Genomic DNA, 20823 nt, shown 5'->3' with positions numbered 1-20823 from the left:
TGTCCATATAAATAAAGCATACAAGTTATTTAACCAAGTGTCATCTAAGAGTAGCTGTTTTTACTAAGCTACAACACTTAGGGAAGAGTTCTCTCCCAAAGCACTCCACTGAACCTTGGATTTGCTTGGCTGGCCAGGCTCATGCCACCAGCACTGCTGTTACTGATGGCACTGCTGCAAGAGCAGACGAGACCCAGAAGCCTGGCTACTTGCCCTGTGCAGGCCTTCAAACCTCCTCCCCTCTCTTCTAAGAGCTGTAACACTTTGGCATTTACAGCTAGACCAGAGACCAGTGGAACTTATTTGTCCCTGTTCTACCTTACCCTCCCAGGCAAACAGGAGATGACAACTCCCAAGCAAAATTAGAGAAGTAATTCATTGATCAGAACAAGAAGGGAGATGATCCTGTACGCCAGGGAAAATGAGACAGCTGACTCCGAAGCTTAAAAATGGCAGCCTGAGATAATAAAGGTCAGGCATGACAAGGTTTTGGAGAAAAGTCTCTGCTAGCTTCTGAAATATTCCAATATTCCCCTGGGGAGCTAGCTCTGAATGCAAAAGAGTCAACCAGACCACTGTAGATGTTTTCCCACAGTCAGCTAGAGTTGTCAAATCTCGGGAAGACTCTCAAGTCTCTCCATCAGATTTTTTTTTTTTTTTAGATTTATTATATATAAATGTACTGTAGCTGTCTCCAGACACACCAGAAGAAGGCATCAGATCTCATTACAGATGGTTGTGAGCCACCATGTGGTTGCTGGGATTTGAAATCAGGACCTCTGGAAGAGCAGTCAGTGCTCTTAAACACTGAGCCATCTCTCCAGCACCCTCTCCATTGGATCTATTGATACCTCAAGGATTGAACACTCTAGCCCTGGCCAAGAAAAAATTTTGGACATTAGTAAAGTCACCCAACAGGTAGTTCAAGGATACTAAGTTGCCAAAAGATCAATTCTTCAAGCAAAGGTCTCCAGTAGCTCCTCCAATCTAAATATATGGGACCTATCTAGGAAAGGACTTTATACATGCCACAAAGACCTAAACTTAGTACAGGTAGGTATTTTTATGAAATGGGCAGAGGTTTTACTATCTAAAAGAGAAAACCTTGCCTACGTAGTCAACTTAAGAGTCTATTTATAGAAACTTGTAATCTACTAAAGAAATAGTCCCTAGATTCAAAATCCTTAAAAATCTCCAGAGTAGTTATAGGCCCACTGTTAAGACTGAAATAATCCAGTGTATGTCCAAGGCATTAAGGAATCACTGCAATTTTATTGTGTCTGGCACACTCAATCCTGAAAAAAGTGAAAAAGACTGATAAGCATCTAAAGACGCTCCTTCAAGAGACATAGTCCTCTTAGCCTAAACGACTCACTTCCAGACTTAGAAGCACTTGAACATCAGGGCTTAACTTCCTTTGAGGTTCTGTATGACAGGCCCTTTCTTACCAATGACCCAGTATTAGACTCAAAAACAGTGCGACTGTAAACCATACCCAATGGGCCAAGTTCAACAGGTATTGTCACTATTCATGGCAAGGCTTCCTCAAGAAAAATGGAAGAAACCCTCTTTTGACCAGAAAACTTAGTGTAAGTCAAGACTTGTGATTCAAATAAAGTCCTCTTTCAACACCTGTAAGACAGTCTGTATTCCAGTATTTTATCCACACTCGTGACAGTCAAGAGTTGCAGCATTGGATGCATGGATTCGTTATTTGTCTTGAGCCCTAAACTTGTCAGATTCTCCTGAACCCTGCCAAGGAACTTCCTGAGGCCAGAAACCCAGATCCTAACTATTAACTACTCATGTGAGCCTCAGGAGGACCTCAAGTCAGCATCTTCCACTAAAAGATGGCATGTGTTTCCCATGGGAGTCACATCTCACTGCCATATGTGTTCTCTCTAGGGACTAGGTTACTTTATGTGCAAGCAGACTCTTAGAAATCAAGCACTGTATCCAATATATACAAAGAACTCAAGAAGTTAGACTCCAGAGAATCAAACAATCCTATTTAAAAATGGAGTACAGAGCTAAACAAAAAATTCTCAACTGAGGAATATCGAATGGCTGAGAAGCACCTAAGGAAGTGCTCACCATCCCTAGTCATCAGGGAAATGCAAATCAAAACAAACACTAAGATTCCATTTCACACCAGTCAGAATGACTAAGATCAAAAACTCAGATGATAGCAGGTGCTAGCAAGGATATGGAGAAAGAGGAACACTCCTCCACTGTTGGTGGAGTTGTAAACTGGTAATCACTCTGGAAATCAGTCTGGCAGTTCCTCAGAAAATTGGACATAGCACTACCTGAAGACCCAGTAATTCCAGTACTGGGCATATACCCCAAAGATGCTCCAACATACAATAAGGACACATGTTCCACAATGTTCATAGCAGCCTTATCTATAATAGCCAGAAGCTGGAAAGAACCCACATGTTCTTCAGTAGATGAATGGATACAAAAATTGTGGTATATTTACACAATGGAGTACTACTCAGCTATAAGAAACAATGACTTTATGAAATTCCTAGGCAAATGGAAGGAACTGAGACTAACATCCTGAGTGAGATAACCCAGTCACAAAAGAACAGACGTAATGTGCAGTCACATTTACTTAGTTAACTCAATGGTTTTCATTAGTTATACCAAGGTAAGTCTGTATGAAGAACCAAAATATATAAGTAAAGACACAAAGTCTCTTTTACAGGTGTAGATGTAATGCATGGAGCTGTCAGGTTGGTGCACAGCCTGTGATTCCATCCATCACTTGGGAGACAGAGGCAGGAAAATGAAGCGGAAACTTCTGGTTTCTTTGGAAAATCAGTCTTGTCAGATGATGTTTTGCTGGGGCAGACATATGAAGGTGTGTGTTTCTGAAGCGGTACAGGTGAAAGGATGTTTTGCTAAAGCAGACTCATGATGTTAAGGACCCAACGGAAGGTGGACAACACTGGACAGTATTGGTACACCTTGTTGTGACTTAACAGAAAGAAATGCAATAAAAACCTTCTGGTAAGTGCTCTGGTGGCTTCTTGCAGCTTCTGAGGAATCAGGGGGCAATTGGCAGAGTGACATCACCTGACACAGACTCACATGGTAAGACAAGATCAGGAGGACATGTGCTGTTTGGAGGGAGTATAAATAGAACTCAACAGGATTCGGTGAAGGCCTGGCTGTTTCTGCTAGGTCATCCCGCTGCTGCTGATTTGTGTTTGTCACCCAGCACTACTGAACTGGACTGCTGATATAGTCATTAAGTGTTTGTGAGTGGATCAAGTTGCTGCTGCTGATTCCTGTGAACTGAACTACTGATTTCCTAACAACACAGATTAGATTTGCCACAAAGAACAATTTCCAAACAGGTACACTTCCCCCATATCCTAATAACCTTTCTTTTCCACTACCTCTGGTGGGTGGTGGGCTAGAAGGGAGGTTAAAGAACACATATTAAAAGTAGTGATTGAAAAATCAAGTCAACAGGAAAATCCTAAGCCCACACAAAGTTTCATACCAGCCTGAGCTACATGAGACTCTGTCCCCCAAAAACAAAAGAAAAAAGGTTGGTTAAAGGTGCTGTACCCCATCTGGTTGTGGTACATGCCTTAAACCAGCACTAAGGAGGCAGAAGTAGGGGTTCTCTGAGTTTTGTTTATAAAACAAGTTACAGGACAGCCAGGACTATACAAAGAGGCTCTGTCTCAAAACAATTTTTAAAAAAAGTGTTTGCTGCCCAATCATAAGAAGCAGAGTTTGGACCTAGGCATTCATGTCAGATGCCTCACAACAACCTACAACTTCAGTTCTAAGGGATTCAACACCCTCTTCTAGCCTTTTCATGCCAGTGCACACACATATGCGCATAGACTCACATAAATATGCACATTCACCTTAAAAAAAACAAATTTTTTTTAAAAATATAGCTTCTATTACTAAATGTGGGAAACACAGGACTAATTTTCTACAACTTAGTGTTAGCAGCTAAGATGTATTTTTGCCTCAGACCTCAACTCCATTACCCTCCCTTGCATCTGCAAGTATACTCGGGTCTCATAAACACACATTCTGTCATGTTGTTCCTATAATCTGCATCTGTCGTTTCTCAAACATCTTTTTTTCTCTCAACTTTTAAATTCATCAAAATTAATATTAAAAGACGAAGACTGTACAGCTTAATCTCAGGCCACAATGGTATACAGAGACCCTGGAGTCCTTTTTCTCTCTTCCCTCCCTCTCCCCACTTCTGCCCACATAGCCAGCTAATAGTCAAGCCTCATTCCTATTCTTCAACCCACTGTTCTGCCAATCAACCCCACTGTGGAGGAGTCAAAGCTGGAAAGTGTCAGAAACCAACTGTGCACTAATGGTTGAGAAAGAGGGGTCTTACAGACTCACTTCTATGAAGGCAAACTACCTTTTGCAGGCATAATCGCTTTATGATGGTAGAGAATGAATATAGATAACATACTCCATTCTTGAGCTTTCTCTGTTGTTTTTGTTTGTAGGGAGAGGGTGATTTTTGAACAGGGTCTGCTCTATAGCCCAAGCTGGCCTGAAATTCTCAATCCTCCCATCTCAGAATCCTTAGTACTGGGGTTACTGGTATATGCTACAGGTATATATATCCAAGCATCTCTGAGCTTTCTCTTAAGAATACCCATGTTTTTCATCAATGGCCGGAACAGAAAGATCAGGAGTCCAAAGCTAGACCAGGGCAACATGAGACTGTGTCTTAAAACAAAACATCAAAAGGTATGGGTAAGGATGGGTATGTGCCTGTGTGCACTCACTATAGACCAACTTTCATTTTCTTAGATATTTCCATCAACCAACGATCTCTAAACAGCTGTATAACACAAACACCATAACATTACATGCTTATCTAGAAGCGAGAGCCTTCCGAAACTAATAATTATTGTTTAATGAATTTCCTTTTAACCACCAGCTCAACACAACCCCACAGTGTCAAGCATTCTTTTTTCTAGAACAGAAAACCAGAAAGTCTCAGTCCACCATGCTGATGCTAGAATTACACCACTACTTAGGACTGACTATCTCCTCCAAACCAACTCTCGTAATGATCTTTTCTAGAGTTCTCCAAAGTACAACTCAAGCTTCTTCCTCCTCCTCTGTTCTTAGCTTTTTTTTTTGGGGGGGGGGGGTTGTTGTTGTTTGGGATTTTTTGGTTTTTTGTTTTTTTTTTTTTTTTTACTCCCTATCCCAGTTCCCTGCTCTCCCAGCACCACCACCCCCTTCTTGGCTCTAAAAAGTAACCTTAGTTTGGTTTTAGGAGGCTCAGGGCTGTTTTAGGAAGATGGAGGTTGAAATAGGATTTCTTGCTCTGTAGCTCTAAACCTTGTAGCTCAGTGGCCTAGAATTATTAGCCCCAACTAACCTAGAACTTGCAGCAATACTGCTGCCTCATCTCCTAAGTGATAAAATTACTGGTGTGAACCTTCATGCCATCATATAAGGCAAAGTAACCTTTATTTTTGATTTGTAATTGTTGATGCTTTGACTTATTTTTATTTATGATTTATTTTTTATTTTCTATACACTGGAGTTTCCTCTGTGTGTGTGTGATGGTGTTGGATCCCCTGGAACTAAGAACACAAAGAGTTGTGATCTGCCATGTGTATGCTGGGAGTTGAACCTGGGTCCTTTGGAAGAACAGCCAGTACTCTTAACCTCTGAACTTCCAATCCAACTTATTTTACTTTTAATTATGTGTATGTATTTGTTAGCATGTGCATGTGAATATAGGTTCCCACAGAAGCTAGAAGAGGGCACTGGATCCCCTGAATCTGGAGTTCCAGGCAGCTCTGAGGCATAGGTACTGGGAACCAAACCTGAGTCCTCTATAAAAGTAGCACTCACTTTTAACACCTGAGCCAGTTCACCAGCCCTCACGTTCCCTTTTTAGATAGGGTCTCTTGTGGCCAAGAATGGCGTCAGCCTCAACTTCCCAAGAATAGAGATTAATGTCATCTTGTTGTTTAAAACTTTCAGTACCTTTTTATCAGCCCCAGGGGGAAAAGCCAAAAATCACTACTATGGCTTGATCACCTTGCTGGATCTAGCTCCTACTACCTTCTTACAGACTGTTTCCCTACTTTGTATATTCTAAAGTACCCAAGCTTATGAACTGTTAAAAACCACTGTTTCTACATACCTTTGGCTAGTATACATACCACTGTCTGCATCCAACCCCAGCTTTCCTGGTTAACATTTTTCAGATCTCAAGTTGAGTACAGAAACTCTGTCCTGTCAATGTGTTTTCTCTGTGTCATTCATTATGTTTCATGATTTATTTGTTAGTGAGATAGGTAGATTTGAGGAGAGTGATTACATCTTCTAGACAAAACCACTGGAATGCATAACAGGAGGTAGAAAGTTGCTAAGATACACATGGTGACATGGTGGCTGGCAACTTTAATTCCACAGGTAAAAGGATTACTTGAAACTAGGACTTCAAGGCCAACCTGCTCAACCTTGTCTTCAAAATAATCAATTAAACAAGCTGGGCATGCTGGTATCCAACACACATCTGTGATCCAGCACTCGGAATGTGGAGGCAAAAGAATCAGGCATTCAAGGCCTGCCTGGAAAACATAAAACCAGAATAAAAAATAAAAAACTTTGAAACCAAAAAGGTCAGTAAAACGGCTCAGTATGTAAAGGGGCTTATTACTAAGCCTAATGACCTGTGTTTGACCTGCAGGACCCACATAGTAGAAGGAGAGAACTGACTCTCAAAAGCTGTCCTCTGACCCTCTCTCTCCCTCCCTCCCGCCCACCCTTTCTACCTCCACACACAGAAGATGAATGCAGTTTTTAAGATACTGAATAACTGAACAAGTAACTAATACACTCCTGCTTGAAGCACATTACAGATTTTTACAGATACATTTAATTTCACTAAGCATTTATTTTGAAACTCTGTGATTCTAACTTGAGATCAGCCAAAAGTTTGCCAGTTTCCTCTGGGATCTTTATGGCACTCTATGAATACTCAAAAACAATTAAAACATCATAGGACAAACTAGGAAGACAAATTCCAACAATTCAGTAAATTTGAATATTATAAACTTCAATGGAACTTGGAGTTGGAAAAACAAAACAGATATATCAAACCTTTTAAACATGACATGGTTTGACAGGAAAAATGTACTCATCCAAAGCCTTTTACAAAAGTAATAAATGTATATAATAAAATGAAGAGCCCGACATGGTAGCACAGACCTATAATCCTAGCATTTGAGAGGTTAACACAGAAGATCAAGAACTGAGCCCAGTTCTTTCTCTTCAACAGGGCAGCCCACCACCAGACAAGATACAGGTCTTTGAGAAGACTGTGGAGAGCCTTTTGGCACAACTGGACAGTTGGCTGCAGGAATTTTGACATCACCAGGACAATTAGAAGTATAGTGGAGGCAGGAATCTGACTCTGGCTCTAAACTCAGGAAACTGACCTGGATTAGGAACATTTACAATTAAAGCTCAGGGCAGAACATTTACATTTGTAGCTCAGGGCAGGCTCAGTGGATGTAGGTGTGGCTGTTCCTTTGTCTCTTGAAAGCCCCCTAAGTCTCTGGTCTCCCTACCTAGCCCCCAGAAAGATATTTACAGGATTTTTGATTATTGACTTGCTTGTTCCTTGACTCAGAACTGATCTTATCTTTCTGCATGTAATTAAACTGGTTTAAAAGAGGACTGAATAAAAAAGACTTTGCTTCAGCCCCAGAACTTGCCAAAGTCATGTTATAATTTTGTCTGTCTCTCTTTTCTTTTAATCCTCACTCCTGCCCTGGGGAAGCTGTTGTCTGACTGAGTTGGTCTCATGACTGACAAGACCATACAGCTCTTGAGATCAAGCCCAGCAACATTATCAAGAATGTTATCACACCCAATGTTCATCATCCAACAGCTTGAGGATGGTAGCACTGTATCTAACATCCGTAAGAGTTGACCTGCATGCAGTGCACTGTCTGGACAGTGGTATTAACTGGCCCTCCTGTGGCAGCTTGCCCCCAAGTACATCTAGGACGAGATGATCTGCAGAAAGTGTTCTACTCACCTGCCCGCCATGCTGTATACTGCAGCTAGAAGTGCGACCAAAGGAACAACCACCACCCAAAGAAAGATGTCAAGTAACAGGGAGCAGTCTGTCCTACACATGGCCTCAGGACCCTAACTGAGCTCCCTCACATTGATGGGATGAGAAAAGCAGGGGGCAATGTGCCATGCCTATAGCTTTGGGAATTCCTAATTAAAGGAATTAGGTTGACCAGGGGGAAAATACAATTGAGAGAATAACCTAATGAGATCCTGTCAAATAAAAGGTACGGAGAATGCCAAACAGCTAAAACAAAAAAATATTCTCAGTTATCTTTTTCTCATATAGTCACTTCTATTTTTGTGTATTATTATTTTAGTTTATTTAGTATATTACTAGTATTTGAGATATATATGTGTATGTGAAACAAAAACAACACACACACACACACACACTGTTCTAAATAGGGAGATTTTATAAGTACCATGGGCATAAACAATGGACTTCATAAGTATCATGGGCATAACAAATGTTTTTTAACATTTATCAGTGGGTGTGCAGTCAGTGGACAAGCTGTGAGAAAGGCTGTGAGCACTGGCTGTCTCCTTCACTTCATTTGCTCTGGGGACAGAATTTGCTCTGAGGCTTCAGAGCAAATACTTTTACCTCACTGGCCTCCACCAACAGATTTAGGTTTCTTGGCAGTGGGGAGGAAGGGGGGATTCAAATTATGCATGAGTGTTTTGCCTACAAGTATATGTGCCACATGAATGCCTGGTGCCCGTGGAGGCCTGAAGGTCATTAGATTCTTCTAGATCTAGAATTATAGTGGTCATGAGCCACCATGTAGGTGCTGAGGACTTAAATTCAGATTCTCTACAAGAATAAAGGAATGTTCATTATTACTGAGCCATCTATCCAGCCCAACAAGATTTCTTTAAATTCAATTTGAAACATTTTCAAATTTAAAATAACTATGTTATCGTTTTAGAGTAAAAAGCTATTTTTCACTCTTTCCTAAAATTTATTTTGAACAGTCTAAAAGCAACCATGTAACTAAACATTAGTAGACACAGACTCTAGAAAGCAGATACAGTTAAGTCTTAAAACTCATAGGTTTCATTAACAATTAAATATACAGAACAGAAAGGCTTAAATACCTATTCAAAGATTTTTTTTAAAGATTTATTATTTAATGTATGTGTGTTAATTTGAATGTCTGCTACATGTGAGGGGACATCCACCAAGGCCAGAAGAGGGTGTCAGATCTCTTTAGAACTAGAATTACAGGCAGTTGTGGGCCATGTGTCATGGGTACCAAGATATAAACTCTCGTGCTTTGGAAGAGCATCTAGAACTTAACCACTGAGCCATCTCTCCAGCTCCTCACTTTTCTTTAATCAATTATGTGTGTGTGTGTGTGTGTACATGCATATGATACAGATGCCTTCAGAAGCCAAAAGAATAATGCTGGATTCCCTAGAGCTGGGGATTATAGGTGACTGGAGTCTATAGGGAAGTATAGGTGATTATCAACCACTCAATATGGGTGCTAGGAACCAAACACAGGTCCCCCAAAAGAGCACCGAGTGCTAATGTTCTTAACCATCTCCATTCCCTCTATATAAAATTAATTAATACACATTATGTATTATGCCAAGAAGATTCATGCATAAGTAACTAATTTTTTTTGAGATTACCCAATCTACTTTAGTCAGGAACACTCTATATATATATATATATATATATATATATATATATATATATATATATATATATATATATATATATATATATATATATATATATATATATATAACTATATAACAAGTATTTTATGGTATTTAAAATTTAGGCTCCCATTACCATAGAGGATATTATTAGGCTTACTAAATCAGTAAAGGTTCTTTAGTGTGGTCTACTTTAGGGAAAAGTAACTGTTTACAAGATCAAGGTCCAATTTCTTTTTCTAGTCTGGTTCTCCCTTTGTAGCTCAAGTTGGCCTTCAGCTTTCCAATCCAGCACTTGGGAGGCTGAGGCAGATAGATTTCTGTGAGTTCTGCCTGGTCTATACAGCAAATTCCAGGCCAGCTGGAGATACATTGTTAAGACTCTATCTTAACTTCTTCACACAAGAAAAGTTGAATACATGAAAACTGCCTTTGTTACATACTATGTACATGGTTGCCTTTAGGAAAAAGCAGCTAGCTATACATCTTATTTGTAAAATGAGAACATTTTTATCATTATTACTTTTTTAAAAACTGACACACCAACTACAACTTTCAGGTTTGAGCACTGGCAGGCAGACAGTCTCCTGCTGATAAGTACAAAGCACAAAGCTCATCATTTAAAGAAAATAACCAGTGAGACTTATCATCGATAAATAAAATTTGAAATATGAAGCAAAAAAACTTTTTGAGAAAATACATTTATCAACTTGAGCTTTAAAGCTTTTCAATATTGAAATTTTTTCCAATGAGACCTTGGTAATATTAGTGAATATGATATTTTACATATTGTACATAGTTTTTCCTGAGCTCCAGCATGGCCAACTGGCCCATATGCTTAATAGACATCACATACTTTACATAACCAAAACAAACACCTTCATATTCTTCTCCCTGCAACCCACCCCCAGGGCCCAACCATCTGCTAGATGCTTAAGGGAACAGAGTGGTACTTAAATCGGGCCTCGTACTTAGACCCCTTTCTCTTACACCACATGCAATCCAACATACATTTCCCACTATGTCTTCAACACAATACCTGCTCTAACTCCTCAGCATCATACTTGCCAGCTGCTTACACTCACCCCACTGGCTGACTCTGCTCTCCCTCCTTCAATCTGTTTCCCATTGAGCAGCCTAATCCTCTAAGAAGGCAGTCAAACACAGGACAATGGAGGCATACACCTTTAATCCCAGCACTCAGGAGGCAGAGTCAGGCAGATCTCTGTTATAGTGCTTTGTCACTGCCACTGAAAAGTAGCTAAGAAGTTAATATGGCAGACAAGGGAAGGCCAGTCCAACTACACATACAGACCTTCCCAGACCTCACTGAAACCTAGTACATATCTTAATGTGTGCTGTTATGACAAAGTATCACAGACGGTTGTACATAACTAATAAGAAACTTATTTCACAGTTTATGTATAAAGGCATTTTGCTTGCATGACTGTCTGTACGTACTACATTTTGTGGTGCCTGCAGAGGCTGAAGAGGATGTTCCAATCTTCTGGAACTGGAGTTACAGACAGTTGTAAAACAAGATGCGGGTGCTGGGACTAGAACCTGAGTTCTAAGGAAAAGAAGTAAGTGCTCTACCACCTCTCTAGCCCCTTATTTCAGTTTTAAAATCTGAGACACTTGTCAGGCAATGGTGGCACATGCCTTTAATCTCAGCACTCAGGAAGCACAGGCAGACAGATCTCTGTGAGTTCAAGGCCAGCCCCATCTACAGAGCAAGTTCCTGGACAGCCAAGAACACAGAAAACCCCTATCCCCACCCAAAAAGAAACAAACAAAAAAAAAAAAAAAAAAAACAAAAAACAAAACCCAAAAACCAAAAAAGATCCATAATCAAGTTGTGAATACTTATTTTGTGTAGTGATGGTCTCTTGCTATATACTCATACTGCAAAAGGCTAAAGGACAAACAAACCAAACTCACTCCCTCTAACCTTTAAGTACTTGCCCCATTTCTGAGGACAGAATTCCCCATGACAAGCACCTCCCTCCCCAAAGACCTCATTAACATGAATTTTGCAGGTGTACCACCATTCAAACTAAAGCAGTATGTGAATAGTAAATCAGTAGAGGATTTTAAACTGGCAGTGATGTTTTGGCTTTTTTGAGACAGGACTTCTCTACATAGCCTTGGCTGTCCTGGAATTTACTATGTAGACCAGGCTAGCCTTGAACTCAAGAACCCCAACTGCCTCTACCTCCTGAGTGCTGAAATAAAAGATGTGCACTACCATGCTAGACTTACTTTTTTTCATACTTACTTGTTTGCACACAATCCCATGGTGCAAATGTCAAAATCAGAGAACTGGAGAGTAAACTCTTTCCTTGTACCACATGGATCCCAAAGACCAACTGATGTCAGCAGACTTGGCAACAAGTGCTGACCCCATAAGCCATCTTATCAGCACAGATTTCTACTTTGAAAGCATCACAATATTGCAACAGAAGCTCAGGGGGAATAATTGGTCAAAGGAAGATGTGTGAAGATGACAAAAGCATAATTGGGAAGCTATAGCAAGTGTCTAATCAACAGCTAATGCAATGGATATAGAATAGGCAAATTTAAGACAAAAGCCAGGTGTGGGTGGGGTAGGGAACTGGACAGATGCCTAGCAATTACTGCTCTTGCAGAGAGAACCCAGATTCAGTTCCCAGCACCTACATGATGGCTCACAACTACCCATAATTCCAGTTCCAGGGCATCTGGCACCTTTACTGGCATCATAGGGCATCAGGCAGGTATGTATTATGCAGACACAGATGCAGGCAAAACACTCATTCACATAAAAATACAAAATATTTTTTAAAATTTAATAGAAGCCAGGATTCAATAAATGCTCTCCTGTAATCCCAGCACCTGAAAGGTAGGAGAAGGACATGGTTTTCAAGATCATCCTCGGCTACATAGCAAGTTTAAGAACAGCTTTGTCTACAAAAGACAAAAAAAACAAAACAGTTAACTTCTGAGTCAAATGTGCACCTGTATGGTAACACTAGCTGTTTGTACCACCCTCTACCCTTGGAAACCTTGAGATAATCATGCTAAGACTGCAGCTCCTCAAGGAACAACACCAGCCAGGGCTGTCTGAAATAGCTGGTACCAGGCTCTTGCTATCACATGCCTTGAGGAAATCTAGGTGTCCCTATAACTGTTGCCACCTTGGCCAGAGAGAGTGCTGCCCCCAGTGAAGGTATTACTCTGACTGATGCTAAGTGGTGAGACTACAGAGTGCCTAAAATCCAAGCCTCAAAGACTGTAATTAATGCTAAGAGACAAGGCTATGACTGGTCTAAAGAAACGGCTGTGATTGGCCCAAACACAGAAACAGGTTGCACAGGGCTGAAGTGATGGCTCAGTGGTTAAGAGTATGGTCAGCATTTCCAGAGGTCCTGAGTACAATTCCCAGCAACCACGTGTTGGCTCACAACCATCTATAATGAGATCTGGTGCCCTCTTCTGGCCTGCAGGTATACATGCAAGCAGAACACTGTATACATAATAAATAAATCTTAAAAAAAAAAAAAGGTTGCTTTTTTTCCCTTTTGAGATTACAGTTCTTTCATTTCCAGCTTGCCCTTTCTCCTTCCAACCCCTATCATATACACACCTTGCTATTTCAAATTCATGACCTCTTTTTCTTTGTTTGAGTATATCTGTGTTCGTATTCCTAAGCACATAAATACACATAAATAATGTTATTTGTATGTATGTTTTCAGGGCTGATTTTTAGTATTTGATAAACAATTAGGGTAGGGGAAGGGACACTTCTCTGGGGAAGACCACTCTGAATTCCTTAGTTGCCTGCAGTTATTTGTCTAGGGTTGAGACCTTGTGGGCTTTCACCTTCCCATATTAGCATATCTACTGATGTAGTCCTTTTTCAGGTCATGTTTATGCAATTATGCTGGTGAGACCTCATGAGTGTAGCCTCTGTAATTTCTAGGAGACAATCCCACATCAAACTTCCTGATCCTCTGGCTCTTACTGTCTTTTCCACTCATTCCTCTGCAATGATCCCTAGAAGTTGTGTTGCAGATGTAATGGTTAGGACTGGCTTTATTTTGTGGGTTGTCATTTTCTGTAATGTCAATTCTGTAATGGTCCCCCTCTGTTGCAAAGAGAAGTTAGATGATAAGAGGTGAGGCATAAAGATGAATATTTAAAATGTATCTATGAAAAGTGCAGCTATTTAAAAGAGGCAGAAAGATCATACAAGCCAGAGGTGGCAGATATCATTTTCCAGATACAACAGGACAGATGTGTGTACGAACTCACAGCAACCATGACAGCAGGCACAAAACCTGTACAAGTTCAAACCAGACAAAATACTAGCAGAGAAGGTCCCACTCTAAATCAAGAAGATATTTGCAGTTGATACCTTCTGGGAAAAGGAAATCAGTTTCTTACAAGGAGTGCTACTGGGGTTGTAACAACCACACTCCAGGGCAAGCCTCACCCAGTAGTAATTGAACAACACAAAACCAAAATGGAATCCATTTTTCTGTGCACTGTTTTGTTTTGTTTCTCTCTGCTCTGGGTTGCTGCTTTTGGGAAGTCTGCTGCTGCTCTCATGCACACACTGGGCACGAGTTAAGAAGGACCTGGGAGTTGAGAGAGTTGTAAACAAGTTGATCAAAAATACTGTATGAAAAAAATATTTAGAATGTAGTTAAGGATTATGCTGGTTTAGACGTAGCGGTTGGTTGTAAGTTCTCTTCCAAGATCTGTAACTTCACTAGCTCTGGGTAGTTGGCTAGGTTTCCAGCACCAGACATGCTTTCCCTCTTGTGGAGCAGGCCTGAATTCCAACAGACTGCTTTTTTTAAGTGACTCACTTAGTGAGTCAGCTGGGAGGCATTCTCCAGTGCTGACTCTCCTCATACTGGAGCATTATATGCCATTAAAAAAAAAAAAAAAGCAGGTGTGGTGTTTCACACTACAGGAGAAAGGGGGAGATGTTACCATGGGTTTCAGGTCAGTCTGAGCTACACAACCTGAGCCTTGAAGTGAGACTGTCTCAAAAAACATAATAAATAAAAGGAATTATTTAAGTAATTTAAGAAGAATTAATGGAGGTAGAAGGAGGCTGAAATATGGTTCAGCAGAGAAACTGCTGGACAGTGAAAGCCTAATAACCTGAAACCCAGGTTAATCACTGGAGCACAATTAAAAAGAGCAGACCCTCAAAGGCTGACTGTGGCATCTGCATACATCCATCTATCCATCTCTTTCTATCTGTCTCTCCCAACACAAACACATGCACCCACGATGAAAAAATAAATAAGACCTATAAGATGAACTAGTTAGTCTGGGGCAGGAATACAGGAGCAAATTGAAGGATAACACAGTTGTGAAGAATCATGCACAGCTGCATAGCACAGTGGTTCATAATTCCACAGCATGGAAGATAGGGGCAGGAAGGACTTCAAGGCCATCCTTAAGTACGGACCAGTTAGAGACCAGCCTAGGCTACATAAAAGGGAAGAAAGGGAGAGCGAGAAAGAAGGAAGGAAGAGCTGGAGAGGGGAAAAAGGAACTTAGTAGTTTCGAAGTTCATTTTTCTGGCATTTGTTTGAGTCAGGATCTCATTGTAGACTAGGCTACCTTGGGTCTCTCTACCGCAGTAGGCTGCCATGATCCTGGTGATCCTCCTACCACAGGATGACAGGCAATAGCCATCACACCAGACCATAAAATCAGGAAACACTTAGCAACAAAAACACACGACCTTTCTTAAGATTTTCTATTTGCTTTCACTTCCAATTTATCCAGAAATTTTTTAAGTGGAGAAAAATCAACAGAGCCAAGAGTAAATGCATTTATTTGAGTCAACAGAGTGGTACCACTAAAAACAATCCCAAAGTCTGCTATATGTGTACACTGTTAAAATATTCAAGTCAACTATTTCTTTTCTATCAAAATGCATTGTTACTTTTCCTATTATTCTTTCCATAATATACTTTGAAAAGAAAGTCCTACTGACTGAGGGGAAAGGCCCTCCCTAAAATGGAAAGACTCTCCAGCAGTAACCCAGCTATACAGAAGTCTGAGAGAAGAGCCCATCTTTGTTCCTTACTGCTGAATCCATCCACCCTACTGCTCACTGTTCCTGCCTCCCTGTTCTATGGAAACCACAGCTTCTTCAACCTTCCAGGACAAGCTGAAACCACTTACTGCTCTCCAAGAATCCACCAGGCTTTCAGCACTGAGGCTGCTGAAGCAGGCACCCCTGTGGACTGAGCAGCTACTGAGTGTGAAGCTTCTCCAGAACACAGGCAGCCACTGCTGCACAGCCCAACTCATACTGTATACACCAATCTCATGTACTCCTTTGTAATTTATATTCATGCTACTGGCTCTCTCTCTCTAGAGAACCTTGATTGATACGCCCAGCCATCCTGAGTTGAAGGTTTTCTTCTCGTACATAATCTCCACTCAATGTGCTGCCTCATCACAGGCAGAAAAGCAATACTAGCACACAACTGTAGATTAAAAACTTGAACAAAAACAAAAGTTTCCTCCAAAGAAGAAAAAAAGCCACATCAGTTCTGCATAGTAATATTCTCAAAGAAAATTACTGAGAATATTTTAGGGTTACACATATCATTCGGAAGCTTGAATTAAAACTAATGTCTATTTTTCCATTTGGGGTGTGTGTGTGTGTGTGTGTGTGTGTGTGTGTGTGTGTGGATAGGTAGGTGAGTGGGTGGGTGGGTGGGTGGATGGATGGAGATATAGATGGAAAGATAGATAGATAGACAGACAGACAGATAGATAGAGGATCTTACTTCGTAGCCATGGTGGCCTAGAAGCTGCTATGTTAACCAGGCTAACCTCAAACTCATAGAGATCTGCCTGCCTATGCCTCCCTAGTACTGGAATTAAAATCATGCACCACCATACCGGACTATAATTTATTTTATTGTTTTAAATCACATGTATGTATGTGTGGCTGTGTACTGGGCATATGCACATGAACCGAGGTGCCTACCCAAGCCAGAGGCATCAGATCTCCCTGGAGCTGGAATTACAGGTGTTTGTGAGCCTCCTAATATGGAGGCTGGGAATCAAATTTGTGTCCTCTGGAAGAGCAGTCTACACTCTTTAAATGCTGAGCACAAAGAAAAGCCAACCTGAGACTTATGGCAAAGCTCCAGAGAACAAACCTACCTGCTCTCCTGTTTGTAGCTTAGAACTTAGAATGTATTTTCAAAAGAATGGTGCTGGAGCTGTTAAGTTCCCATACTCGTCCAACAGGTCCATTTACTCTAAGAACACTCCTGAGCTAGTCTGAGGTCTAGATTCTCATGAAAACTGTATGATATGCAAACTACTCTGCCAGGCTGTGGAGTCTCACAGCTAAGGAATCTGCCAATCACTAAATGTATAGCCAAGCAAAATTTATTTAACTTTTCTGTGCCTTAATGGGAGAACACTCCCTATGATAGACAGCTTATAAGGATTAACTATAAAGTAGAAAAGATTACAGCAGAACAGGCACTCAATAAACAGGCTCAATTAAGACTGGTCCTCTGTATCTGTGTGGCTCAACAATCAATTAGTAAACCTACTGCTGAGCCGATGTGCTGCACAGACTTTATTGTCACTCTTCTCTAAAAAACGATTGTGTGTGAAAACATAAGAATTTAGGGGCAGTGTGTTGGCTAAGAGCTAAAAGTGCTTGCCTCCATATGGTGGAAAGAGAGTCAACTCCTGCAAGTTATCCTCTGATCCACACAAATACACACAGAGGCACATTTGTACAAACACACAAATAATAAAGGTAAATTTTTAAAACCGTTTACACACAACGTTCATTGTACTCAGCATTACAAGTAATCTAGAGGTGAGTGCACTCAATATATACAGGAGTATGTATGTAGATTTATTGTAAATTCTATGCCAAATCATGTAAGAGACTTGAGCATCCAAGGTCAATGAAGAACAAATACATATTACCCCCCATTATCTCCAATTACTGTCTTTTTCAATTCTTTTTAACAGAAATGTTTTGCAGAAAGTAACCAATTCAGGATTAAAGGGAATTTAGTACTGGAATCTGAAGAGCTAGTGTTTATTCCAGACATTATTAATAGCTACTGAACCCTATTTATGTTACATATTTAATTGTCTCTGACACAGATGGTTGTACTGTGGCCAGAAAGAGGAAAAAACAAGAGGAAGCAAAGGAGGAAAAGGGAAGAAGACAAGAAAAAGAAAACAAGAAGCAGAGGGTAAAAGAGAAGAACTGATGGTGGCTAAAAATGCATGAGCAACGTGTGCGCGCGCGCGCACACACACACACACACACACACACACACACACACACACACACACACACACACACACACACCCCTATAGCTACAGAAAGTTACTCAGGCCTAGAAGTCTGAGGTCAGTCTTCTCAGTCAACATAATGGCAGTACGTCTTTCAAAACACTACTTCTTTTTAAGTTTCTTTAGGTTTTTTTAAATGAAGTCTTGTTACATAGACCAGGCTAGTCTCAAACTTCTGATCTGAAAATTGTGATCTTCCTGGTTCACCTTCCCCATTTCACAATAGTTTCACTCATAAGCAAGCATAAACTGTAGAATACCAGAATGTTCAAGATTCTACAAACCTCAAGTTATTCCTGTGTCAAAATTTACCTCCTTTCCAAGATAATGTGCACAGGGAAACAAACGTTACAGGAGCTGAAGTTAAGCTAACTAATTCACACTGATATGTAAGACTAATAATTAAAACATATTTGCTGGGGCTTCTGGTGATGGGTGCTGCACGCGTGCATACACAGAGACAGAGAGACACAGAGAAAGACAGAGAGGGAGAGAGATTTTAAAAAAATAAAATACTTAAGAGAAATATCTATTTGCCAATCCAAATGAAGCTGGTAAAATTTCAGCCAGAAAGATTTAGAAAAGTGGAGGACCATGGTTACCAAAGCCAAAGCTGGAAAAAGAGTATGAAGACAGATTCCTTAGGGCAGCACTCCAGATAGACTGTTACTAATATGGAAAAGTGACAAAGACTCAAACAAGTCTCAAAACAGCGTCTCCCTCTGAAAACAAAGTCTACAGGCATCCCTAGCACAGAAACTAGAGGCTCTTGAAAATGATAATCACATGCAAGGCACTTTTAGAAATACTGCAGGTCTGAAGTACAATATCCCTAACTTTTCGAAGATTTCTGGTTTTGCCTTAGCAACAAGAAGTGAATTTCTAATCTCATTATCTGATACAAAGAATCTCACTACTTTATTTGCTTCTAATGCAAACTTAGTTTTACCCAACCATAGGGACTACAAGCCAAACGACTGCATACAATTCACTTACAAGCACTAATAAACCCAGGCAAGCATGACATAGTAAAAGTGCCAAGAATTTCCCGATAATTAAGAAGCAATTTTACATTATGACTTAGACTAAATAATGCTTACTAATCTACTTTATTCATATTCTTCTAGAAATCTCAGAACTAAGCAACCACGATGACACTACTGCGTTCAAAGGCAACAGTCCAAGAACATTTAGAGGAAGAAAAGTATTTAAGACATTTCCCACTAAATTTCCCTATGAATCATTCGTGCTTTAAAATACAGAGTATACATTATTCTGAAGCGGAAGTAAATATGATGATGAGGAGGAAAAGTCCGACTTAAAAATCGCCAAGCACTCGGATTTCCTTCAATTAAAAAAATTTTAAAATGAATTGTATCAAACCCTCAGCAATCACTCCCCGCACTCGATTAGGAGGTCTGCACAAATGTGACTCGTGACAATTTTTTTAAATAAATAAAAGGCACACCCTCTAGGATAAACTGACATAATCACCCCCACCCCACCCTCCAACGACACACACCCCGCTTTTCCTTCCCTGCCCATTCCTTTCGCAGCTGTCCCTGTCCTGGGCTCATCACACTTGGCATGGGGGCGACAGCAAAGTCTGGGGTCCAAGGAGACCAAGGGAGGCTGCGGGATTTCCAGGAGGGCCTCAGCCAGGGCCGACCCCGGCCAGGAAAGGCTGAGGGGCGTCTTAGGACCAACCGCAACCAGAAGAGGTACAGCCGGGCCAAGAGAAGACTGCGCGAGCAGAACCCGGGCAGGAAAGACTTGCCGGGGGCAGGACCCGGCCTGGGAAGGCTGCAGGGAGCACACCCCAGGCGGGGAAGGCTGCAGGAAACAGCCCTGGCGGGGAAAACTGCCGGGGTCTAGGCGAAGACCTCAGCCAGGGCAGGTGGTGGGGAGCACAGCTGGGCCGGGTAGGCTGTGGGAAGCAGAGCTCGGCCGGGACAGGCTGCGGGGAGCACAGCCGGCTGGGCACGCGGGGAGCGGCTTCGGGGCCGCCGGCGCCCCCGGCGGCCCTGCTCCTTACCCATTTTCTCGCGGCGGCCACTTCCTGTATCGCCGCGGCGGCGGCTGCTCCGGCCCGGGGCGGAGGGCGGCAGAGTAGGGCAGCTCCCACCGCACCCAGCGGGCCGGTCGCCCCAGCCGCCCGCGCCGGTCGCCCAAGCTCCTCACCTGTATGTAGTTGTTTTCACAGTAGTCCGCCACCCGGGTCAGGTTCTGGTAACTCTCAATCAGCGCCCTCTTGCCGGACGGGATCTCCTCCTCTAGTAACATCTGCAGCTCTGCCATTTTCCACCCCTCCGCATCGCTTCCTCTCGCGGTACAGAGACAGAGGGAGCTGAGTCCGCCGGGGACCGGAGCGCCGCACAGATCAGATACTAACCACCCACCCGCCCTCCGCCGGGTATTGTGGGACTGCACCTCCTCCTCTTCCTCCTTACTCTCCCCGCCCCCCTCCACCCAGGACGCACAGCCGCCACAGACCACTTTCTCGCGAGATTCATTTCCCCCATGACAAACGGGAGTTTCTTCCCCCCGCCCCCCCCCACTATAGCAATCCTTTCTGGGAATTGTAGTTTCTTCCTGCCTAGGCCGCGCATGCGTTTAAGGAGCTTCCAAAAAACCCTGGAATTTAAAGAACCAAGACCTGTACAGTCTTAAATCTAGAGTCTT

The 20823-nt window shown here is 41.7% G+C and overlaps 1 protein-coding gene across 5 annotated transcripts in view; it reads right to left on the bottom strand.

Annotated features, from left to right (window-relative positions):
* Positions 1 to 20530, bottom strand: part of ABI1 (abl interactor 1) — an 84072-nt gene extending 63542 nt beyond the window's left edge. For all 5 annotated transcript variants that reach the window (XM_080917939.1, XM_080917941.1, XM_080917940.1 and 2 more), the window contains exon 1: positions 20323 to 20530. In XM_080917939.1, the coding sequence (XP_080774065.1) occupies positions 20323 to 20439 (117 nt within the window). In that variant the 5' untranslated portion in view covers positions 20440 to 20530. The remainder of the gene's footprint in view (positions 1 to 20322) is intronic.
* Positions 20531 to 20823: the final 293 nt, after the last annotated feature.

This window comes from Micromys minutus, assembly GCF_963924665.1.
Source record: "Micromys minutus genome assembly, chromosome: 6".
Taxonomy (NCBI): domain Eukaryota; kingdom Metazoa; phylum Chordata; class Mammalia; order Rodentia; family Muridae; genus Micromys; species Micromys minutus.
This window is presented reverse-complemented; position numbering and strand designations above follow the sequence as displayed.